Source organism: Dermochelys coriacea, chromosome 25 (assembly GCF_009764565.3).
Source record: "Dermochelys coriacea isolate rDerCor1 chromosome 25, rDerCor1.pri.v4, whole genome shotgun sequence".
In the NCBI taxonomy this organism is placed as follows: Eukaryota; Metazoa; Chordata; order Testudines; family Dermochelyidae; genus Dermochelys; species Dermochelys coriacea.
The window spans coordinates 16,027,026-16,052,252 of record NC_050092.1 but is presented as its reverse complement, the minus strand read 5'-3'; the positions used below and the strand labels follow the sequence as shown (position 1 = coordinate 16,052,252).

Below are 25,227 nucleotides of genomic sequence, written 5' to 3'. Positions count from 1 at the left end.
TTTTAAAATCCCATGACTGTGAAATGGTCCAAAATGGACTATGAATTTGGTAGGGTCCTACCTATTGTATGCAGTATCATCGCAGAATCAGCCCAATAAAAGATGTAACCTCACCTGCATTGTCCATATAAACTGAGTAATTCAATGACACAGAAATTTAATTAAATCAACCAAAAAGAAAAGGAGGACTTGTGGCACCTTAGAGACTAACTAATTTATTTGAGCATAAGCTTTCGTGAGTGACAGCTCACTTCATCGGATGTATTCGAATACTCCTTTTCTTTTTGCAAATACAGACTAACATGGCTGCTACTCTGAAACCTGTCATTAAATCAACCAGTATTCATAAGTTGCCCATAAACAGATTCCCCAAATCATCACATTTATTTTATTTTAACTTTCTCTGTTAACTGCTTGGGTTCATTCAATGGATATGACCCCGTTACAAGGTGCTGCACTGACAGTCCTGGAGAGCCCTCTTTTCACAGCAGGCATAGTAGGGGCAGCAGCCACAGAAGCTTCACAAATGCGGCTCTGTCCCATGTGGAGGGACCCCCTCTAGGAGTTAGTGTGCCCTTTGCTGTAGCTTTTCTACTGAGATGGCCAACGGAGGGGCTGATTAGTCCCATATATGAGGGGGTTTGACCACCATGAAATGCATCCAGAGGTTAGAAATACATTGTCCTGGATCAGTAATAGATCAAGGCTGCTGTGTGGTATTCAACAGCTCTAAGCTATCTCAAAATCCACTGTTGCTCAGCTTGCATTTAAAAAAACATAAACAAAAACCACATTATGTTTCTACAAAAAGAAAAGGAGGACTTGTGGCACCTTAGAGACTGACATTTATTTGAGCATAAGCTTTCGTGAGCTACAGCTCACTTCATCTGAATGCATCCGATGAAGTGAGCTGTAGCTCACGAAAGCTTATGCTCAAATAAATTTGTTAGTCTCTAAGGTGCCAGAAGTCCTCCTTTTCTTTTTGTGGATACAGGCTAACACGGCTGCTACTCTGAAACCTGTCATTATGTTTCTAGACTTTATGAAGAAAATGTTTAAAATACGACTTCACAGAACCAATGCAGTAATGTGTGTCTGAATCCACACACAGCAGGAAACAACAGTGCTAACTGTCAGACAGTACTGTGATGAGGAGAGTATGAAACCTAGCTAGATTAGACAAGTATTCATCAAGTATTCAGGGTTTTTAAATCTGAAACCTAAAGGTGATGAGTAGGTTGATGAACAACTAGATAGAAGATTCCTAACGTTTATTTGTGGTGCTGCACAAATCTTTCACCTGATGACCTGTTCTGTTCATTCTCTCTGAAGCACCTGGCTTGGGCCACTGTCAGAAGACAGGATACTGGGCTAGATGGACCTTTGGTCTTACTCAGCATAACCATTCTTATGTTCTTCCTTGCAGACATGGCTTCAGAGAGAGAGACCCTGCTTAAGGCAGCATACCCTGAGGTCCAAGCCTTCTGTCAGAAGCACGGTTTAATGTTTGAAGTAAGTCATTTGCTGTAGTACAGATTATTGCTGATGCTTTCTGACCTGGCTGCAGGCAATCAAAGTGTGTGAGATGCAGGAAAAAAAGTGAGCCCCATAAATACTCCCTGACTTCTCAGCCTCCCTAAAGGCTTAGGAGTTTTCAGGAAGGGCTATGTTGGCCTCCTAATTCTCACATTACCTCCCAGCTCCCAGGCTCAATTGGAGAAGTTATTCTATACTTTCTCTACACTGATAAACAACTGTTCTATGTTCCACCCCAGAGGTAGATGCACTTCAGGAGTATCTGAAATTATTGCAGTCTGTACCATGTGTGCAGAACTTTTGGCATAAAAGAGGTTGTTGTAAGGCTGAGGATCATTATTATTATACCCTATAATGCAGTAGCATACAAATATTGTAACAAACATCCCTCAGATTAACAAATTTCCTTGACTTGAACAAAACTGTATGAGTCACATGCCAGGCTGCCTATGGTTCAAATTCCCAAATTTGTGCCTCCTTATAGATATACCTGGTAAGAAACTACATGCCTTTCTGCCTCTCCCAAGTTTCTAGTCACTAAGTCACATGGGCCTTGTTGATTTCAGCTTTATCTTTGAAAATAAAGTGATGGGCCAGTTTTGTCCCTCCATATCACTGTCATTTCAAGATGCTGTGAATTATTCTCAAGCATCCCTGTGCTTTTTTGCTGTTCTGCAGGTAATTGACCTGAGATGGGGTGTTTGCGACATTATAGACACTGATCACATGAGCACACAACTCTGTCTGGAGGAGATTGAATCCTGTCAAAAACTGTCAGTGGGTCCCACTTTTATCGTAAGTACAAAGGGTGCACGCTCAGACCCCACTACCAAGGAAGACATGTGGGGCTGGCCTCACACATCCATAACTTGCTGAGCTCATGTGGAGATTCAGGAGTATTTTAGCAACACACACAGATGATCAGGGTGCTTGTCATTACTTGGGGGAAGAAGGCTTTAGAAGTATTTCATCAGGTACCAGAAGAGGGAAGTTTCAGCAATTAGGTGGAGTTGGGTCCTCAAAAGTACACACACAGCACATGTCCAGGCCAGCTCTGAACACATGGGCTGTTAAGGGAACAGGGCTAGAGCACTGGAGACAATGGGCTGTGGGAAAGAGGACTGTGCGTACTGGAGAAGCAGCCAGAGTTAGGAGTCAGACAGAATAAGAGGTGAATGGGCAGTGCCATCTATCACTCCAACAGCTTTATCCCCTGCCCAGCACCCCAGGGCCTGGGTGACTTTCACTGGCAAACTAAACAGCCCAGAAAAAAATCTTCTCAGGAAAGAATGTGGCAAAGAACCAGAAATATACTCCCATGGCAAGGAGTGTGTCTGTTCCACTGCTTTTCCCCACACATGGGGAGGAACTGGGGCCCCTCTAACTCCTCCTTCCAGGAGTTGAAGGCTGCATGTTATGGCTATTGCTTTCCTGACCTGCTTGCTGCCCTTCCTTCATGTGACCTAGCACTGTGGTGACAGGCATGGTATTAAAGATCTGATCAGAACACAATACTCAGAGCTGTCAGGTCCTGTTTTCTTCAAAGGAGGTGAGCTGGGGCTACAGTATCAGCCACCTGTTCTGGTGCCATACCCACCTTGTTGTTTGGGGTTGGTTAGATTTTAGAAAGAGAGAAGAAAAGATGCTGCTGATAGGACAGAACAACAGGGAGAGGGCCCTGCCCTAGCAAGAGCCCCGTCCTGGTAAGGGCCTGGCCCCAGAGAGGGCCCTGCTGTGGCCAGAGCTGTGTGCGAGTAAATAAGTCATTAGGCAGTTATGCGAAATACATTTGATTTCCCCAAGAGTCTTCTCCATTCAAAGCCAGCCAGGTCTCAGAGAGACAGAGTCAATTAGAACCTTAGCACTGGGTTACTGTATGTGCCCCAGAGGAGCATGTTCTGCTCTGACTATTCAGATGCTCCCATTAGCTGCTCCATGTTGTATTCCGCAAATGCCTCTAGTGTCAGTCAGGTAATTTCATAATCAACCAGCCATGCCCAGACTGCCTCCCACTAGGGGTCTGGCTCCCCAGACCTCAGCCCAAGGCCCAATCTATTTGTCGGGGCCTCAGACACAGCGAAGCTCCCTGGACCTCGGGCCCAGTCCAGCTCTCAGGACCACAACCACAACCCAATTTCCCCTCTGAGGCCTTGTCCAGCTTGCAGGCACAAGCCCAGTGCAGCTCTTGGGGCCCCAGGCCTTCATTTCTACTTATCCAGGAGAAATGAGTTTCCCCCATTTGCCTACAGATGATGATGCTGGTGAGTATTACAGGCTTTCTCTGGTCCCTCTGCTGCAGGGGCTGCTTGGGGATCACTATGGACACCGGCCCCTCCCCCGACTTATCGAAGAGAAGGAGTTTGAGGCCCTGATTGCACAGCTGACAGGGGACCCCACCGCCACACATCTCCTGACATTTTGGTACTGGAAGGATGAGAACGCCATTCCTTCTGTGTATGTCCTGCAGCCAATTACTGACCACCTGCCACACTGCCACCCCGCTGCCAACCAGGCTCAGCACCAGGAAGATATGGAGGTCTGGAGGAGCGTGGAGAGAGACTTGGCCTCAGCTCTGCGCCTGGCAGCCCGGAAAGCAGAGAAGCACGGACTCATCAGCCAAGAACAGAGGCATCGCTATGACAAATCAGGTGTGCCCCAACGTGAGACAATGGCCATAGCCAAGCAGGGCTCTCCCCCTTCACCCTGGTTTTGTCTTCTATGTGGCAATCAGGAGAAGATGGGCCTTTAACTCCATTTTGAGTCACCCCCAGGGCAGGTGGCAGTGTGCTGGCTCACTAGCTGCCCTTGAGGTGCAGAGTGGGTGAGTGGGAGTGTGCTGACTTGCTAGTTGTCCTTGAGGTGCAGAGTGGGTGGGTAGGAGTGTGCTGGGCTGATTTAGGCTATGGCTTCTCCTCTGCTCCCTGTTGAACCTAAATGTTCTTCACATCTCCCCCCTACTTTTGTAGAGACAGAGTGGGAGATTGAACACGGCCTCCTCAGGACCCAAGAAATCGACTTGGCTGTTTCCATATTCCTCAGAGAGGTTGAGGGCCTTGACAAACATCTGCTGGGAGGGACAAGCATGCAACTGCTGGATACAGAGGAAGATGGGAGCCTGGACAATGAAGCCCAACAGCTGCTCCATAGCCTCAAGGCAAAAATTGCAAACTATTACCCCCAGCATCTCAAAGTGCACACAGTCCCATGGAATGCACACCCTGGGAACCCGCAATACCAGGGGCATACCAAGTACCTGAAGGAGCTGTGTGAACAGTTCATCACTGCTACCAATCACCAGGTCCTGAGAAGCCTCCGATACCGAGGGAAAAACAGCGAGGAGCCAGAGGGGCTTTTGCAGGAGCTGAGCCACCACATGATGCGGTGCCTGGAGAGTTGCAGAGTGTTCTGTGGGAGGCAAGACTTACTGGATAACATTCTCCAAAGCATCAGACAGAATGATGACCACGTCCACACACCCCTCATTCTCTATGGGCCTCCAGGCTGTGGAAAGACAGCCCTGATGTGCAAACTGTCTGAGCAGGTGCGAACTCTCCTGGGGCAGGAGACTGTGGTGGTAATTCGCCTGCTGGGGACATCCCAGCTCAGCTCCGCAATCCACAGTCTGCTGAGGGATATTTGTTTCCAGATGTGTTTAGCATTTGGTTTGCCACCTCTTCCTGTACAGGTAACACAGGCTTGCAGTGATTTAATCCTGTTCTTCCACAACCTCCTCTTCACTGTCTCTCACTTTGGTGTACAGTCACTGGTGCTGTTTTTTGACTCTGTGGACCAGCTAATCCCTGCTGATGGTGCCCACAGACTATACTGGCTGCCTAAAGACTGCCCCCCAAAGGTTCACATTGTTGTCTCCACTTCCCCAGCAGAGCATGGGATTCTGGAAACTCTCCAAGAGGCCATGCCTGAGCCCGAGGCCTACTTTGAAGTGGGTCCATTATCCAGAGAGGAAGGTGGGAAGATGTTGGCGGTGCTGTTGGCATCAGTGAGACGGAAGCTGAGCCCAGCTCAGCAGACTGTTCTCCAGCACAGCTTCCTTGAGGGTGGGCACCCCCTGCTATTCAAGCTGGCCTTCAATGAGGCCAGGAGATGGGCATCCTACACTCTGCCTTCAGCACTGATGATTGCTACCACAGCCCAAGAGGCCATGCACCGTCTATGCAGGAGACTGGAAAAGCTGCATGGCACAGTCCTGGTGGCACACACGCTGGGGTATATTGCCTCCTCACGGTAAGTGCTGCCATATCCCCTTTCGGAGCATCCTGTACCATCTGACTGCTCCTTTTGCCTGGGTGAATCTCAATGGCTAAACACAGCTCCAGGCAACAGCAGCTCTTGGCTTCTGCAGCCTGTGAATGTCTTTACATGAGCATTGGGAAGCACAAGCTCCTTTCTCTTACCTGCCACACTGCCTAGTCTGACCTATGGGTAATTGGTCTCCTGTGCTCTTCCAGGCTTTGAGCTCTTAGCTAAGAATGCCTAGTGGAGATTGGGGTGGCTGAACATGTTGTCCATCTCTTTCTTGCCCAGAGCTGGAGTCCCTGTGAACAGCAGCTAAGTGGGTTTCCTGGTGGATGGTGGTTTGGGGCCAGCTGGAGAGTGAAGATGAGAGAGAGAGAGAGAGAGAGAGTGAAGATATTGTGTGTGTGTGTGTGTGTGTGTGTGTGTGTGTGTGTGTGGAGTAAAGATACTGCTCACCCTCCCACTTTGGAGGCCAATGCATACTGTTGGGGGGAGAAGACTAATCTCCCCCATTCTGTCATTCCCAATCAGGAATGGGCTATCAGATGCAGAGATGAAGGACATCTTGTCCCTTGATGATGAGGTTCTCTCTGAGATTTACCAGCATGACTTTCCTCCATGTAAAAGCATCCTGCGCTTTCCTCCTCTGCTGTGGGCACGACTGCGCCGTGACATTGGAGAGTGCTTGGCAGAGAGGCAGGCAGACGGCTTTGCACTTCTTGGCCTTGCTCACAGGTACAGCAGGGACACGGGATGAGGAGGCATAAACTCCTGTGTGGGGGATGTCCCAATACTGGCTGTGTGAGGATCCTGCTTGGGCTCCCTGTCTTAGCCCTGCTGTCCATTCCCATCAGTGTTGATTGAGGCTCATGGGAACCCCATTCTCTGGATCCCCATCTCAGTGTCTCTGCTATTTCTTTCCTCTCCCAGACAATTTACTGAAGTGGTGCAGAATCGTTATCTACCAGCCCAAGAAAAAACCAAGCGTCACTTGCTCCTGGCAGATTTCTTCAGGGGGACTTGGAGTTGGGGCATGAAGAAGTCCCTGAAACTGCCACTTCTTGGCAAATCTCTGAATGCTGACAGGAAGGTGAGGCACCTCAGCAAGCATTCTTGGTACTTGCAGCTCTGGACCAAGAGGCCTGGGCCCTCACACTGTAGGGCAGGGGGTGGAATCAGAGGGCACTGGGAATTAGGGCAGATTGTTTCTGGGAGGCTTTTGTTTTATCTGCACCACTTTGTCCACTGGTAACCCCACTTGACAGGGAATTGGCCTGTATCAACTTGCCTGCTGGCTCTGCTGTGACCAGTTGCAATATTGCTGCAGGTAGCATGTCCCTCAGGCAGTGGCTTGGAAGGGCTAGATGTCACACTAGGAGTTGAAATCCAAATACTACAGCACTGGAGGCATTAGTGAAATTAATCCATTACCTGTATATCACCTGGGTTCTCCTTGGTCACCTCCTATTTCTCCCTTTACCAGGTAGCACCTCAGCCACTCTGGTTCTCTGATACCGTTGCAAATCGGAGGAAGCTAAGTGAACTGCCTTTTCACTTACTCAATGCTGGGAGAATTGAGGAGCTAAAGCAAGATGTACTGGGTAAGGGCCAGGGACAACATTCAACGGGGAACATGCTTCATTCCTGCAGCTGCATGCAAGGGAGGTGCAGAATCACAATTCATGTAATGTTTCTGTATTGAAAGCACTGGGAGCTGCCAAACTGAGCATCAATAGCCAAACTGAGAGGGAAACCTTTGAAAGAGAAAAATACATTGTCCTCACAAACTGTTACCCCAGACACTTCAGAGTCCTCATCATCCACCCTTCAGTCACTGAGAGAAATAAAAATCCATGCTCCCACTCTTCCCAAGGCTCAGGAGGAGACATTTTAAAACAGTACATTAAAAAACTATTCACCCACTCAAAAAAAGGCTAAAAAAGGAACCACAACAATGACAGCCCCCAGTCTCCCCAGAGAGTGGCCTCAGACCCTCCCCAAGAGTAGCCTCCTCACCATCACCAGGAGCATGACCCCCAGTCCTCTGGGCTGTATGGTTCCTCCTTGTGCCCAGTGTTCTCTGCTCTGATGGTCAGTACTCTTTTCTGCAGGGAATATGAACTGGATCACCTGTAAAATTGTTGCCACTGGAATTCCGGGCATTGTCAATGACTTTGCCATGTGCAATGAGCGTATTAACTGCCCAGAGCTACGCCTTATGCAAGAAACCCTTCTCCTTTTGAAACCAGCACTTGACTATATAGATGGTGTTGTAGGTAAGAGCCACTTCTGGTCCACGTTTGAACTGCAGTTGGGCATGGGCAGATCCGTTATGGGGAAGTTGAAATATTTGCTCCCTAAAGGAAGTTCCTTCCTGGGCAATTACAACTAAAAATGAAATCCTTCTGTAGGTATCTCCAGACCTCTGGGGAGGAACCCACAATTTTCTTTTTGGAATGTTGTTAGCTTTCATCAACAGACATCTTGTTTATTAGATCAGAGCAGTTCACCCAACCCAGAGGGTCCTTCCCTTCACTATCAGCATCTACTAGCCACCTGAAACGCCTGGCAGCATTACCATTAATTAAAGGGATAGATTCACAATTCCCACCTCCCCCATGAAAATTCTCCAATACCCAGTTAAATCTATCCAAGTTTTTATACTGCACCCATCCCTGCAGTATCTGAGTACTTAGCCAGGGAAGGGCAAACTCACACCTGTTCATTCTAAACTGGTAGTCTATGCTCTGAATTCCATATTGAATGATTGCAATGGCCTCTCACAGCCATATACTAGGAAACCTTTTAAAATTCCTTTTGTCTTTTCCTTATTAGGAATGAGTATTATATACACTGAGGTGCTGGCCAGGCTGCATTTTTTCATGCTTTCCTATCCTGATCTAATTGGAAAGCTGTGCCAGCAGTGTCTGAGCTGGCTCAATGTCTGTCCCCATCCTGTTCTTGTCCCACTGTGTGGATTCCTTCAGCCACCTGGTGGGCCTCTTAAGATGACAATCACTGGATTTCTAAAAGGTAAGGCCTTTTCTCAGGGCATCAAGTTTCCTCAAGGGAGCTGATGGAAATGTGTCACCTTAATGAGATCAGAAGCATAGGAGCTACATGTGAGCTCTCTCCCTTCTCTCTTTTGTCCCACAGCATCTCTGACATTTGCTATTTGGTACTTGGGAAATGCGGTGGGATTTCCATGGGCCTCCTAGGGAATTTCAGGTAGTTGGGTTACTTTACCGAGTGGTTATTCTCTGTGACCCAGCTGGCAGGATGGTGCATATTACTAACACCAGGGTACACAAATGGAGCCTGGAAGGTGCTGCAAGCAACTCTGACTGGCATTAAAGTTCAGACTAGCCTGTAACATGAACAACTGATGTTGGGTGTCTGGTCCCTGACCTGTTTCTGAGTGTGGGGATCAGCAGGGGCCTCATTCCCCAGGTAGGGGACTAACATTGCTGTAAATATTGGATATTGTGCCCCCCTCTATAGGCAGAGGTGAGTATTGCACCACATAGGGCACTCATCCAAGGTCTCCTTTGCAGGACATTCCTGTATGCTTATCATACTGTGAGGCTTACTCATATTTGGTTTGTTTCTATTTATTAATCTCACTTAGTGATTTCTGAATAATTTGCACTGTGCAGTAATGCACCAGCTCACTACAGTCATGGAGGTGTATTAGCCTAGGCACAAAATCTACTCACTCATCCCTTACCAAGATGAAGATGATAAAGCTCATTACAGTATGCTTGCCCAATTAATCTTGGGGGGAATGCTGAGGGAATTCAAAAAAAGAACTAGATAAGCTCAGGGAGGATAGGTCCATCAATGGCTCTTAGCCAGGATGGGCAGGGATGGTGTCCCTAGCCTCTGTTTGCCAGAAGCTGGATATGGGCAATAGGGGATGGATCATTTGATGATTACCAGGTCTGTTCATTACCTCTGGGGCACCTGACATTGGCCACTGTCAGAAGACAGGATACTGGGCTAGATGGACCTTTGGTCTGACCCAGTATGACCGTTCTTATGCAGAATTTTGCAGAAATTAATGTTGTGCGCGCAGAATTTCCCGCCCCCCCACATAAACGGGCTGCAGTGCTGCTGGCCGCCACTAGGGGCCGCTGGACCCAGCAGAGCCCAGCTCACACATAGAAGACATTGGGGCGGGGCAGGGAGGGAGCTAAAGGGTTCCTGACAGCTGCAGTTTCCAGCATGCCTTGAGGGAAGGAGAGGACTGCGCACTGGAAACTTCATGCAAGCCTGGGACAGAGCATCAGGCTGTTTCTCCCTCTGGATCCCTGGGCTCCAAGGGAGGCAGGTGTCTTGGCTGGGGGGACAACGGCTGGGCTCTGGGGGGGAAAGGAGGCAGGTATCTGGGCAAGAGGGGGGCCCTGCAGCTGGGCTCTGGGGGGAGGAGGTGCAGGTATCCGGGCTAGGGAGAACCTGTGACTGGGCTGGGAGTGGAGGGGGTTTGGTTGTATTGGCTGGGGGGGACCACGCAGCTGGGCTCTGGGGGGAAGGGGTTGTGGGAATCTCGCCCCCTCCCCACCGCTGGGCTCTGAGGGAGGAAGGAAGGGGGCAGAGAAACAGGAACTGGGTTGTCATAGTGGTTTGAGTAGGGGGTTGGACTAGATGACCTCCTGAGGTCTCTTCCAACTCTAATCTTCTACGATCCTATGATTAACTCTCTACTCCTGGTGGAATTTTTGTGTGTCTGTATTGTTACAGATATAGTTGCTGACAGGTATTTTGAAATACATTACAAAAATAACTGAAACTGGCGTGATTATGTAGTGTTATTTGGATAAACAACATTTGCAGAACTTCGAAATATTATGTGCAGAATTTTTATTTTTTTGGTGCAGAATGCCCCCCGGAGTACCCAATAAAGAAAATGAATGTCCCTGTAAAGTAGAATTTTGCTAGGCTGCATTAATGTATATATTATGGGATGGGACAGTTTCTGTATTTCCTCTGCCTGTAACACAAAGGAATTGTAAGGGTCTAAAGGGTTCACTTTCATGCTGAATTTAGCACCGGTTCCGTTTTTGACTGCTTTTACTACACCAAGGGAGAGATGCCACTCAATGGTATTCACAATATAAACAAAAAGAAAAGGAGTACTTGTGGCACCTTAGAGACTAACAAATTTATTAGAGCATAAGCTTTCGTGAGCTACAAGTGAGCTGTAGCTCACGAAAGCTTATGCTCTAATAAATTTGTTAGTCTCTAAGGTGCCACAAGTACTCCTTTTCTTTTTGCGAATACAGACTAACACGGCTGCTACTCTGAAACCTGACAATATAAACAAACACAGATCCACAAATGTCTGAGGGAACCTAATCTAGCTTGGTTGGTCTCTTGTCACATAACACACACAAGGTCAGTAAGAGACTTGCTGCTATCACAGGTGGGAAAGGATACATAAAAACATAAGAACAGCCATGATGGGTCAGACCAAAGGTCCATCTAGCCCAGTATCCTGTCTTCCAACAATGGACAATGCCAGGTACCTTAGAGGGAATGAACAGAACAGGTAGTCATCAAGTGATCCATCCCCTATTACCCATTCCCAGCTTCTGGCAAACAGAGACTAGGGACACCATCCCTGCCCATCCTGGCTAATAGCCATTGATGGACCTATCCTCCATGAACTTATCTAGTTCTCTACTTGTATCCTCTCTGTCTACTGTGTCTGCAGACTCCCCTTCCATGTATGTCTAATTACAGGTGTGACAGTGCTGGAGCTCAGTTCTGATCACAGGGTGCTAGTGGCAGGATCTCAGGATGGCATGATGGTTGTGTGGATCATGGAGGATATTGAGGTGATGCACACCTTGACTGGGCATTCTGGTGAGCCTTTTAAAGGGGGCACGGTTGTACTATACCAGGGGTCCTCAAACTTCATTGCACTGCGATCCCCTTCTGAAAACAAAAATTATGACATGACCCCAGGAGGCGGGATGGAAGCCTGAGCCCGCCGAAGCTCTGTCACTCCAGGTGGGGTAGGGGGTCAAAGCCAAAGCCTGAGCCCCACTGGCTTGGGCAGGGGGAGCCAAAGGTCTCCAGCCCCAGGCAGAGTGCCTGTAACTTGAGCCCTAAACCCCAGGGCGGAAGCCCTCAGGCTTTGGCCCGGGGCGGTGGAGCTCAGGCTTTGGCCCTGGGCCCCAGCAAGTCTAAACCACTTTGGGGTCCCAATCTAAGTTCCCTGTAAGCTGTGCAGCTGCCTATTAAGCCCCACTCAGGGGCTCAGGACTGCAGCGGAGAGAGCCGCCCCTGCCCGCCAGGGCATGACATGGACCTGCCCTGGACTTGCCGCGGCCAGGGGAGAGGAGCCCCTCCCTTGGCCCAGTCCAGTCCCACCGGAGCTGCCGCAGCTAGGGACAGATGCCTCTCCCCCGGCCCCGAGCTGCTGCTGCGAGAGAGGGCTGGGGGGAGTCCTCTCCCCCCACCGCAGCCCCAGGCAGCCTGCACCTCAACCCCTCATCCCTGGCCCCACCCCAGAGCCCACATCTCCCCTTACACCAACCCTCTGCCCCAGCCCTGAGCCCCCTCCTGCACCCCAAACCCCTCATCCCCAGCCCCACCCCAGAGCCCGCACCCCCAGCCAGAGCCCTCATCCCCCGACACCCCAATCCTCTGCCCCAGCCCTGAAACCCCACCCCTGCCACATGAATTTTGTTATGTGCACCAATATGAAGGTTATGTGTCACACATCAACTTCATATTGGTGCACATAACAAAATTCATTCCACACATGGACATAAAAAATTAGAGAGAACACTGGTCCCGACCCACGGTTCGAGAACTGCTGTACTATACAGTCAGCTTCTGTGTGGTAGCAACACCCAGACCTCGAAGCTGTCGGCTGCACCAACCATATTTTATGGCCAAACTGTCCTGTTCCATGCAGCATCCCTTAAACAGATCAAGTGATTGCCCATAATTAAAGTGATTTTAGAATGTGGTAACTGAGAGCCATTTAATGGATTAAAACTGCCCCCTCTAATGTTGCTGTAGAATGCAATTAACTCCCCAGTTGACCCTCACTGGAGAATTTTCTCACGGGCTTACAAGGGCATTGACTGTTTGCATCCAGTCATTCCTGAGCTATAAACACAGCAGGTGTTTCAAAGCTGATGGTAATATGGGCACTCTTCCAATTGCTGGAAGTGTGCAAGGTCCCCCGTTTTGCTAATGCTTCTCTCTGCTGTTTTGTAGCTGAGGTGAGATGTGTGAAAGTGTTTGGAAAAGGTACTTCCGCTGTCTCAGCTGCCATGGATTACACTCTACGCATCTGGAATTTAGTCTCTGGAAGACAGAAGTTTTCCATTCAGGACACTCACTCTGGAGACCAGCATCTATATCAGCTTCATGTGGATGAAAGGAACAGGATTGTGTATTCAGCATCAGGTGCAAAGGTATGGAACTGGAAGCCATCCCATAATGTGAAATGCACAGAGAAGGCAAGAGTCTGAGCAGAAACCACAAGAAGTTACAATCAGGGAATCATAGAGCACAGAGATGGAAACAGGGGTGCTAGAACTAGGGGTGCCGGAGGTGTGGCAGCACCCCTGGCTTTAAGTAGTTTCCATCATATACAGGGTTTACAGCTTTGTTCAATGATTTACAGCACCCCCACTATAAAAATTGTTCCAACATTACTGGATGGAAAAGCCTACTGGGTCCTATCCACTCCAAAATCCTGGGACCAATGCAGAATATCCCAGGTGGACATTTTCTCGTGCTTTGTCCAGTCTACTTTTCAAAGTTCTAAATGATGGGGCTCCCATGCCTTCCCTTCCACTGGCTAGCACAGTGATTCCCGACTTCAGCAACCATTCAAGGAACTGAAGAAAAAAATTGGTTGTTTGGAGCTTGGATAAAATGCAAGGCCTGATCTACATTTTAAAATTAGCTCAACCTAGCTATGTCACACAGGGATGTGAAAAATGTCATGCCCTGATTGTCATGGTTAGGTCGACCTAACCCCCAGTGTAACTGCAGCTAGGTCAACAAAAGGATTCTGATACTGATTCACACTGGGTTTTGTAGAAATCAACAGACAAAGAAACGGGCTTTTGATATAAAAAGGCTGAGTTTAAACTAATTCTGGGCCTTCTATCTAATCCAGCAAGTGGACAAGACCTTCTGTCCAAACGGGGGGGCAACCCTTACACAAGGATTAGAAGGACTTTTACCTACTAGGGTCCCATAAAACTGATGGGTGACTGCTGGTAAGCTTTTAGCATGCATATAAGAACTTTTACTGTTTTTGTTTTCTCTGTAATGCTTTCACCTTAAGAATAAATGCTTAGAAAGAGCCGTGTGGTAACTTGTAATTGCTGGCAATGCACTGTTCATAGCCCTTAGAGAGAAAGCAAAGCATAGGCACTGGCCTTTAGGTAGACTGGCTTACTAGGCATATCAAAGTGTAAGGCAGGGAGCTATACACCCTTAAAAAAAGCCAGTCCGAAGGCTACACAGAGACAGGTGATACCAGGAGACCTGGCTGTGACCACAGAGGGGGGACACAGGTGCAGTTACTCCAAGATTGTGATAGGAAGAACCATGTGAAAGTTCTTCTAAGGAATCATGTTGGTTTTGTAAAATATTTTGAGATCCTTGGAGTGTGAAATTTGGGAAGTTAAGTCAGTATCTAAACTCCAGAATCAATATATGTGCAAATGTTGCACAAAAAGATCTCCGGCAAAGGTCACCTGCCAATCCTTCTTTTTACTAGGTTAATGCCTGGCACCTGGAAACAGCGGAACATATTTTCCAGATTTCTGGTGAGGCCCCAGATGCGTGGCTGTGCACTGAAGTGTTTGAACCAAGGCAGGTGGTTTTGACTGTGTCTGAAGAAGGAATGCTGAGTCTGTGGGACAGCAGCACGGGAGAACTCCAGTCTAAGCACCAGCTATCAGGGTTACAGGAAGAAGCACCAACTTGCAGCATTCTCATCCAGAAGCAAGGAAAGATGATAGTAGGATTTAGCAGGGGTTCCCTCGCCATGGTGCGTCTCTCTGCTTAGCTAGCTATAACATTTCAGGGATTTAAATCTGTGAAATGCTGGCTTTGTGGGGTTTCTGGATTCTCTCGTTTCAGTTTCACTTCGCTCTGTGCTGGTGCCTGCATCTTTGATAGGCTTTTGTTGTCATACAGATTCTCTGATAGGTTTTCACACTTCCATGGTTTCTAGGAGTTTCTAAGACAGCCAATTTGACATGCTCTAGCATGATGTCCTTTCTTCACTTGCTCACCCATCAGAGACAATGTGATTGCAAGATCCAAGTGCGGCAAAGCTAGGTTCTGTTCCTGACTCTGGCACAAACGTGCTATGTGACTGAGCAAATAATTTCCCCTTTCTCTGCTTCAATTTGGCCATGTGTAATATGAAGATAATATACCTCACTGGGGTGTTTTTTGTTCATAAAGCGCATTGAGCTCCTTGGATAGAAGGTGTTAGACATGGGTAGAATATTATTAGCAATAAAAGTGTGCGGGGAGGAGAAAGACTTTGCACCAAGGTCTCCTTAGTAAACTGCCACTAAGGTCCAGTGAAATGAGCCAAAGTACAGTTCCAGGCACCACTCAGCCTTGTGCTGAGCTAAGTAATACGGTGGGTCTCTAAAGGACTTTCTTCTCCTCATGATGAAGAAAACATGCTCCCTACACCTTCTGACCTCGTGCTGTGTATACCAGTACACATGGGAGCTGTACAGCATTGAGAGGCCAAACTAAATTCTATTCACCTTAGTTTCTATCCTCCTATTATCCTTCCTCTAACCTGAGAGAGGCAGCTTAACCACCACAGTGCTGTGTCTGACTGTTGCTTCTCTTTCTGCAGATCTTCTCTGATGGAAACAGCTTAATGAAGAAACTTCCTGGAAGGGTTCGCTTTCTGGTAGTGTCAGAAGATGAGTTCCTTCTTGCTGCAGGTTTAACTCCAGCCCGATTACCTGGGAAAGATTTCAGCAGATTTATAAAAGATGATGGCAGTAGTCTAAGTATCATACACCAAGTGTCCCTTAAACAGGGTTCAAGATGGGGGTCTTTCCCCATTATTAACATGTTCTTATCAATCTAATATGCTCAAAGGGCTGGAAAGCAATGGGGTGAAATTCATCCTGTGCAGAGAGCCAGCACATGATCTATGCACCACATACATCCTATAATAAGAAAGTAAGTGGGACTTATGTGATGCACAGGACTTGTGTCGGGACTCCGGCTGGGGAGAATTTCAATCTTTTGGTTTCTGAGCAGTTCTCAATGTGCAACTTTAATGGCATGCTGGGACCAACAGATTACGAACGCAGATGGAGATATGTAACATTTTAGAGCCCCTGAATGCTCGTTGGGTGCATCTGGCCTTGTCTGCACTATATCATTCTGAGTGCTTTCAAGAGCTCCTCCCCAGATCAATAAATCAGAAACTAACATTCCATTGTTTTAGGCTTTGGGGTGTATGTGCGAGTGTTCCTGGCCAACTCGAAGGGATTCCACAGGTTCATGGCAGAAGACCTGGAACATGAGTGTGTGGTGCACTCAGCTGTTTTCTCTCCTGACAACAGCATCATTGTCACAGGCTCTCAAGGTGAATCTATCCAGGTAAGAGGGGAAGCTTTCCCATCAGAAATGCCTCCTGCAGACCCAGCTCACAACTGTATGCCGGATCTAGTAAGGTGCTGAGCAGGATCCCTAACCACCTGCCTTGTGGATGCATTTGTGGTGTTTCTGTTTTTGTCCCATCTGAATGTCTTTCTCTTCTCTTTTCTAGTTCTAGTAGTGTGTAGCTCTCACTCTGCTCTCCTGTTTAATTCTTTTTCTGGCACTGAAAAGTGAGTGACAGTGGTATATAAATTCAGAGAGAAAAAAGCCAGGGAGAGCTTATAACTATAGTATTAAGGGATATTATTTTTAAAATAATTAAAATTCCAAGACCCCAGAAACTGCCCTCTCCTCCAACAGTGAGAGTGAAGCAGTCCAAAGGGAATATTCTGTACCTGAGATACCATTTCTTTCCAAGAGGCTAAGACTTGGTGCCACCCAATTGAGGTCAGCAGGATCTCATGAAGTATCATTCAGAGAAGAGAGATCATATGGGCAGAACAGCTCAAGGTGCTTTATAAAAGTTTATTTAAGAAAAGGTTTGTGTGTTTATTAACTGAACAGAAATGCTTCTAAGATATTGTCACTTTTGGAACATTTCCCATCTTTCTCCACTCTGTATATGACACACTTGATTTCTCTTCTTTGTTTCTTGTTTTATGAGACTGTTTCTTGTATTGTTACTTTGACTTTGTTTTCATAAATTTTTACTTTGATTGTTCTACCTCCCCTCTTAGTAGGAGAGAGGAAAAGGTAGATTATTTAGTGATTTTATGTTTTCTTACTATTTTGACTGAATGCCACTATGTTTTTTTTCTAATTCTTCCCAGGTGTGGAGTTTATCAGAGCAGGGTTTGCTGATAGACACTTTGGATGGCATGGGAACACCAGTGACTCTATTAGCTCTATGTGGCCACACATTGGTATCTGCCTCCCACATTGCACCATATCTCAAAGTTTGGGACCTCACTTATGATCATAAGCACAAAACCTTAGCACCAGTCCCAGATCGCACAGGGTGCATTGCAATGTCCCATGATGGAAACTATGTCTACTTCCCTCAAGCCGGAGAGAGACATCAAGTCATCATCTGGGACTCCACTAAAGGTGAACGACAATCTATAAAACACTGTAAAGAATTAAAACTTGGCATAGCATGGGAATCAAAATGATTCCAAAAAAATGAATAATCAATCTGACAGAGCCAGGGTTTGTTGGTCTTCCAGGGATGCTGCAAGAACTCTGTTCCTTCACACTGCATCAGAAGGAATGGGTTGAGCAGAGAGGGATTGTAAATTTATGAATTATTTTAATCTCTTTTCTTTGATAAATGTTCTTTTCTTTGGTCTAGATAATTACCAAGACATATGGGAAAACCCAAAAGACTAGAGCTGGAGCAGGGAGAACCTCACGGACACCCCTTCTCTGTTGCAGGTGCAGAGTGTGACACACTGGACACCTCTGCCCAAGTGAGATGTCTAGAGGTGGCTGAGCAGAGGAAGCTCCTTTTCACTGGGCTGGTGTCTGGAACGGTTCTTGTGTTTCCACTTAATTCCAGGCAGGATGTGGTGTGCATCCCACCCCCGAAGTCACAGAAACCAATCAACCACATGGCACTCAACAAGCAGGAAGAGCAGCTAGCTATAGCATATGACGACTTAGTTCTTGTGCTGGATGTTAGCCCTGGAGAGCCATGCCCTGTGATTGACAAGCCCATTTATACCTTTTATACTCAGATCCCTGCTGCTGTGATTTCCAGTGTGGCTGTCCTTGCAAACTACCGGGTCCTCTATGGCATGTCAAGTGGGGACTTGCTCCTTTACGACTGCCCTCATTCCAAAGTGTTTCCTTTGGAAATGCACAGATGCAAAGTCACCTGTTTAGAAACCAGCCATGGAGAACAGTGGGCACTAAGTGGCTCTGAAGATTCTCTGCAGTGTCTCTGGGACTTGGAGCTCTGCCAGTGGGAACATGAAATGTGCTATTATAAGGTACTGCCCTGGTGGGTGGAGATAGGGACATAACATTGTGAGTCACTTATTTCAATGAGCTAATAATGCATCTGAAAAGCCAATACAGTAAAAAAAACTAGTCCACAGGAAGCCAAATTTTCATACAGGAGGACATCTAAATCCTGTGTCTGGCAGCTAGGTACCCATTTTATGCCCTGAAATGCTGATTTGTTCATATCCAGGATTTTGATGCTGTATGCAGAGACACTGTCAGTGCACAGTCGCGAGCTAATATGCTTAACATCTCTCTGGTCCAGAGCCTGCTCACCACATTTACTTTCTTGGCATCAGCTGGAGGACTTTCATGTAAAGAGAGCAGGATTTTATTCAATGAATAAGCAAAAGCAACACAGAGTAAACAGGCCAGGAGTAGTGAAGGCAAGTAAAGAAAAAAAAATGAGGGAAGAGCTTGAGTTGATATTTTTAGCCTTTTGCCTGCACCTGATAGACCTCAGACTTCACCTGATGATGTACCGTGGAGTCAGACTGCATCCAATCCCTGTCACTTGTAGATTAATTAGGTTTCTGAGAGATCACAGTGGGCCTCCTCCTTTCTGCACAGCTGTAGATTGCTTTATGAGCAAAGGAGTTTGTATTGCAGCATTTTGTGCCCCTATCAGGACCACTCTGCCTTATTGTGGAAATCTTGGTTTAATTAGATTTTTATCCCAATTCTCACAGCTGCTAAGTAGCCACTAAATTGCATATGGCTTCCTAGTCTCAACCTGCATTTAACAAGATATTTGTGGTCTAATTCAAACCTTTATCCATTTTTAGAAGACTTCCTTCTTGAAAGGTATTCAGTGCGCTTGTTTCTCGAAAGATGATAAGTATGTGTACACTGGGTCATTCGATCACTCCATTACAGTTTGGGATGTTTTAAGTGGTGAGTAAATTCTGGATTTATAGCAAATATAAGGCAGACTGTATACCTTATTGCCTTTATTAAACAGAGATCCAATGGCCTTGATGTGGTGCAAAGGGAAACAGTTTTCACTTAGCAGTTTGGGTGAGAGACTTCCTTGACTGCAAAAAGAAAAGGAGTACTTGTGGCACCTTAGAGACTAATAAATTTATTAGAGCATAAGCTTTCATGAGCTACAGCTCACTTCATCGGATGCATTTTCTTTTCTTTTTCCTTGACTGCATGTTTGAACAGAAAACTTGGGATCCATCTCCTGGCCAAAGACAGTTAACTGACAGGCACAGATGGATACAAGGGGTTACAATTATGTGTGGAGGAACACTGACACCTTCCCCCTCACTCCCAAATATCTGTGTTCCACAACGGCCTGATCTGATACTTCTATCTTTTGTGACATCACAATAGGACGTACCATCCCAGAGGCCAAACAGTGGTTCTTTTGGGAGTGACATTATTACATTGACCAGCCACCATTATCTGTGGCTATAATTTCCTTCTCAGATGTACAGAGATGATTAGGGCACTGTCTCTTAGAAAGAAGAGAAAGACCTTTGACCTCCTCATACAAGGCAACCACATGAGTCCATTTTTAGGAGTATCCTCAAAGCCTAAGGCCAGGAGTACAAAAGGACCAGATTCAGCATAAGAAAAAAAGTGTGTGTGTGGGGGGGGAGGGGGGTGTTCTTTTTCCTTGCCACATCTCTGTATCAGATGCTATTTTGTGTGATCACACTCAGTTCAGCCCATTTTGCATAATCATTGTGACCATCCTGTCCCAGATGGCTGTATGACTTGTCAGTCTTTCCCAAAGGATGGTGCTAATTTGAGCAGAGGGATTCCAGCAAAAGGGTTGCACAACTGTGTGTTTTACACCTCTGGTAGCAGATTTACTGCTTTTTGGTATCTAAATTGATTGTAAGCTTACACCATGGTAATAAGAAAATGCTTTCTGGGCAGAAGCCCAGTGGGCCTTTGAGAGATTTTCTATCTATTCCTCTTGCATACAGTGAAGACAAAGCATTTGGTCCTGATCAGTTGCAAGTTTTATGGCAGTGTGATAAGGCCTTTACTGGCTTCCCTCACCAAAACCATCAATACAGTTCCAACAGGAAGTTAATGACATTACTGATACAAAATCATTATTATTATTACTATTATTAACATTAACATCAGTGACTTATTTTCTTGAGTCCAAATTGTCCTTCTAAATGGTACCCAGTTATGCAAAATTACAAGTCCTTTTCCCATGCTTCAGGGGAATATACTAAGCTGCAAGTCCTTTTGTCCGTTTTGACCTTTGTTTCTCCCTTTTGCCTTCTGGGGATCTTCTGCAGGTGCCCTATTGGCTGTTCAATTTGCGTATGCAACTGCTAGCAGAATCATGCCAACTGCAGATGGGTTCGTTGCAACAACAAGACTCGGCTACATAATTCGTGAGAGGTTCCACTGCCCACAATCCATAAACTCACAGTATAATCCACTCCAGAACATCAAGGCAACATGTGTAGTAAAATCCAGAAAGAAAGAGGAGGCAAACCCAAGAGAGCAACACGACAGAGGAAAAATCTCCAGAAACCAGATTCGAACCAATAAACTCTCTCAAAACTGTGTGATCATGTAAAACTGGTGAAGTGGTTGAGCAGTTCCAGACAGATTCTCAGACTATTTACCTGCTGAATATTTTTCATTTGGTTTGCAGCAGCCTGACTCTGGACTAAGAGTGAGATCTTGCCACTTATCCCAGATCAGCTTGTGTTGTTCTCTGAGGTCTTGATCCCATTCCTATTGATTTTCCTGATGCAAAATCAAGATTGGATGTTTTTCTAAACGATATGTTCTAGGAATCATTTTAGGTAAGGTTTATTTTCTGTGTTATGCAGGAGGTCAGACCAGATGATTACCATGGTCCCTTCTGGCTGGAATCTACAAATCAGGGCCCTAATACTTGTTCGTTCTCCTGGTGGTACCTACCAACTCTTCTGCATAAAAGAACATTTGAGATAACTACTATGGGTAAGGGTATGGGTAAGGCCAGGAAAAACTGTCTGGCATGTCTTGACTTGAGCTTTAGATCTGTGTACAATAGACTTCCAGAAAAGAGGCATTATCTCTAAAATACCCATGGTATTGGACAAGAACAGAATAAATGATAAGTAAATTTGAATTTTACAACTGTCACTGTTAATTTACAGTTTTATTAGTAACAATGGGAAGGAATATTTTAAGATGCAACTTTATTCCTTAATGCACGCAGCCCACCCATTCTATGTAGATCTGGAAGGGACCTGAAGGGATCATCTAAATCCAGCCCCCCTAAACTGAGGTAGGACTAAGCAAACCAAATTCATCCCTGACAGGTGTTTGGAGGATTTTAAGAACAGGTTAGGCAATGATAGGGCTTCCACAACCTCCCTTGAAGACTATTCCAGTGCTTTGCTACCGTTATAGTTAGAAAGTTTTCCCTAATATCTAGCATAAATCTTCATTGCTGAAGATTAAGCCCATTGTTTATTATCTTACATTCAGTGAACATGGAGAACAATAGATCACGGTCCTCTTTATAACAGCCCTTAACATATTTAAAGACTTATCCAGCCCCCTCTTAGCCTTCTTTTCTCAAGACTAAACATGTCTAGGCTTTTTTTTTAAACCTTCCATCATAGGTCAGGTTTGCTAAACCTTTTATCGTTTTTGTTGCTCTCCTCTGGACTCTCTACAACTTGTCCATATTTTTCTTGAAGTATGGCACCCTAAACTGGACATAGTACTGCAACTTAAGCCTCACCAGTGTCAAATAGAGTGGGACAATTATTTGTGTATTATTATCTGTGTCTTAGATATGATACTCCTGTAAATATACCCTGAAATTAGATTAGCCATTGCATCACATTATTGACCCATTCTGTTTGTGATTCACTATATCCCCCCAGATCCTTTTCAGCAGTGCTACTGTCTAGACCAGGGGTGGGTAAACTACAGCCCAGGGGCCACATCTGGCCCTCCAGACGTTTTAATCCGACCTTTGAGCTTCCGCTGAAGAGCAGGGTGCAGGGCTTGCACCGCTTCAGCCGGGGAGTGGGGTCAGGGGTTTGCTTCGCTCTGCGCAGCTCCCAGAAGCAGTAGCATGTCGTGTGTCTTCCCCCCCCCGCCCGGCTTCTATGCATAGGATCCATGGTTCCCAGCCAATGGGAACTGCAGGGGTGGCGCCTGCGGACTGGGCAGTGCACAGAATTGCCTGGCTGTGCCTCTGCATAAGAGCCAGAGTGGGGACATGCTGCTGCTTCTAGGAGTTGCTTGAGGTAAGTGCACACTAGAGCCTGAACCCCTCCCATGCCCCAACCCCATGCACCACCTTTGATCCCCCTCCGCCCTCCAAACCCCTCGGACCCGGCCCGGAGCACCCTCCTGCTCTCCCAACCCCACATCCTCAGCCCGACCCCAGAACCCTCACCCCAACCCCAGCCTGGAGACCCCTCCCACACCCTGAACTCCTCATTTCTGGCCGCACCCCTAGCTGGAGCCTGCACCCCAACCCCCAATTTTGTGAGCACTCATGGCCTGCCATAGAATTTCCATACCCAGATATGGCCCTCATGCCAAAAAGTTTGCCCACCCCTGGTCTAGTCAGTTATTCCCCATTTTGTAGTTGTGCATTTGATTTCTGATTCCTAAGTGTAGTACTTTATTGATTTTCATCTTGTTGATTTCAGGCCAATTCTCCAATTTGTCAGGCTCCTTTTGAATTCTAATCCCATCCTCCAGAGTGCTAGCAACCCCTCCGAGCTTTGTGTCACCTGCAAATTTTTATCTGCATACTCTCCACTCCATTATGTCATTAATGAAAATATTTAATAGTACCAGATCCAGGACAGACCCCTGTGAGACCCTACTAGATACATCCCCATTTTGACAACAAACCATTGATAACTACTCTTTGAGTACAACCTTTCAAGCAGTTGTGCACCCACCTTATAGTAATTTCATTTAGAGCACATTTCCCTAGTTGCTTATGAGAATCTTATGTGAGACTGTGTCTAAAATCAAGATATATCATGTTTACAGTTTCCCCACACACCCATTAGGCAAAAAGAAAAGGAGTACTTGTGGCACCTTAGAGACTAACAAATTTATTTAAGCATAAACTTTCTTGTAGGTGACTAAGCTCCTCATTTTTGTGTCGTTTGAAGTTAAATGCTCCTGTGGTGGGTTTCTTTGGCATTTTTCCTTCCACAAGGATATTACATTTATTACATCATGGTTGCAATTATTGAGAGGTTCAGCTATATTCCCCCTTTGGACCAGATCCTGCATTCTAAGTAGGACTAAATCAAGGACTACCTTTCCCAGTGTTGGTTCAGGAGAAGCTGCTCCAAAAAGCAGTCATTTAACGTGTCTAGAAATTTTATATCTGCATCCTTTCCCAGTGTGACGTATACCCAGTCAATATGAGGATAGCTGAAATCACCCATTATTATTGTGGTTTCTGCCTTTGTAATCTCTCTAATCTGCCTGAGCGGTTCACAATTGTAGTCACCGGCCTGGTTTAGAGATCGGTACTATACACTTATAGTTCAAGCATGGAATTTCTATCTATTGAGATGCTAAAGTACTATTTGATTCATTTAAGATTTTTACTTTATTTGACTCTATGCTTTCTTTTACATATAGTACCACCAAGACAACCTACTCTCTCATTCCTATATATTTTTCCCCATGGCATTACCATGTTCCATTGATTATCCTCATTCCAGCAAGTTTCCATGATGCCTACTATATCAATATCCTCATTTAATGCCAGGCACTCTAATTCACCCATCTTAATATTTAGACTTCTAGCATTTGTACATAAGGACTTGTACATTTTGTCAATATTCAGATGCTTGCTTTCATCTGTTATATTGCAATAGAACTCTGTTTGACTGTTTTTCACTAGCTCCTACCTGTACTTTACCCATTTCTTTCCTATCTATAGTTCCCCATTTAATAGATTCGTCCCTAAGGGATGTCTCCACCCCGTGTACTCTCCCCATACCTGTCAGCTTTTCCCCTGCCCTTAGGGGAAAAATCTTCCACAATCTTTTATATTTTATGTGAAAGGGCTTCATCTTTCTCCTAATGTATTCAAATAACCTCTTATTGTTGCCTTTTATGTCCCTTGCAAGGTGTAACTCGTTTTGGTGCAAGGTGTAACTTACCCTTTATCCCTACATGCTTTTGCTATTCTGTTAGCAATGATGCCTTGTACGCAGCCCATCCCTGACCTGTCCTTTCCGTAATCATTCCACTTTGCAAACTCACGTCCACTTTCACTCCTTTCAACCACTTCTGCTGTACGTCTCTCTCCCGCTCACTCAGCAGCCCCCCTGGGCCGTAGCAGCTGCAGCTGTCCAGGCAAAGCAAGGCTCATGGTCTTCCCTCTCATTCTTCCGGTCTCTGCTGGACCTTGGGAAAACTTCTGTCTACACTGGCGCTGTCATGGCTCCCACCTCAGTGCGCTGCACAGGCAGCGTTGCCATAGTGACCACAGACATGGCGTCTTCTGCAGGAACAGACGCTGTGCCCCAGCCCCACAGGCGTCTGTACTGAGCACCGCCACGTCAGGCCTCCACGTATCCGCTTCCCTCCCCAGTGCGGCGCCTCGCTGTACCCCAGCTCAGCCCAGCTCTCTCGCCGGCGCGGGCTAGTGAACGCTACAGGGCTGAATGCCAGCACCGGAAGCTACCTCAGGGGGCCGGAAGTTGGTCCAGCTGAATAAGTCGTCCCGACCAACCCGTGCTCTGTCCCCGATAGCCCCGCCCCTAGACCGGCCCTGGCGGAGCCGTGCAGCGCGTGGTGACGCAAGGCGCTCGGAACGCGCTGACGACGTGGTTGTGG

General features: G+C 46.5%; 1 protein-coding gene and 1 long non-coding RNA gene across 4 annotated transcripts in view; one reads left to right on the top strand and one right to left on the bottom strand.

Moving 5' to 3' along the window:
* The window catches only part of LOC119848221, a 39,353-nt gene extending 14,220 nt beyond the window's left edge, over nt 1–25,133 (bottom strand). The window contains exons 1-2 of one of the 3 annotated variants that reach the window (XR_006277049.1): nt 24,549–25,133; nt 7,236–7,547 (exon numbers count right to left, since the gene is read on the bottom strand). This is a non-coding gene — a long non-coding RNA (uncharacterized LOC119848221). Of the gene's footprint in view, nt 1–7,224; nt 7,548–14,129; nt 15,768–24,548 lie in introns of those variants that run through there. The other 2 variants (XR_006277050.1, XR_005290216.2) reach the window with 2 other exon arrangements.
* On the top strand, nt 1,429–20,974 carry NWD1 (NACHT and WD repeat domain containing 1). Its single transcript, XM_038383666.2, has 19 exons — nt 1,429–1,512; nt 2,215–2,331; nt 3,836–4,006; nt 4,058–4,184; nt 4,503–5,781; nt 6,325–6,528; nt 6,724–6,883; nt 7,277–7,394; nt 7,905–8,060; nt 8,629–8,826; nt 11,536–11,658; nt 13,027–13,226; nt 14,549–14,821; nt 15,656–15,746; nt 16,262–16,416; nt 17,247–17,523; nt 17,851–18,407; nt 19,209–19,314; nt 20,688–20,974. Exons 1-19 carry the CDS (start codon nt 1,429–1,431, stop codon nt 20,972–20,974), a joined length of 4,683 nt encoding a protein of 1,560 aa, XP_038239594.2.
* Nucleotides 25,134–25,227: the final 94 nt, after the last annotated feature.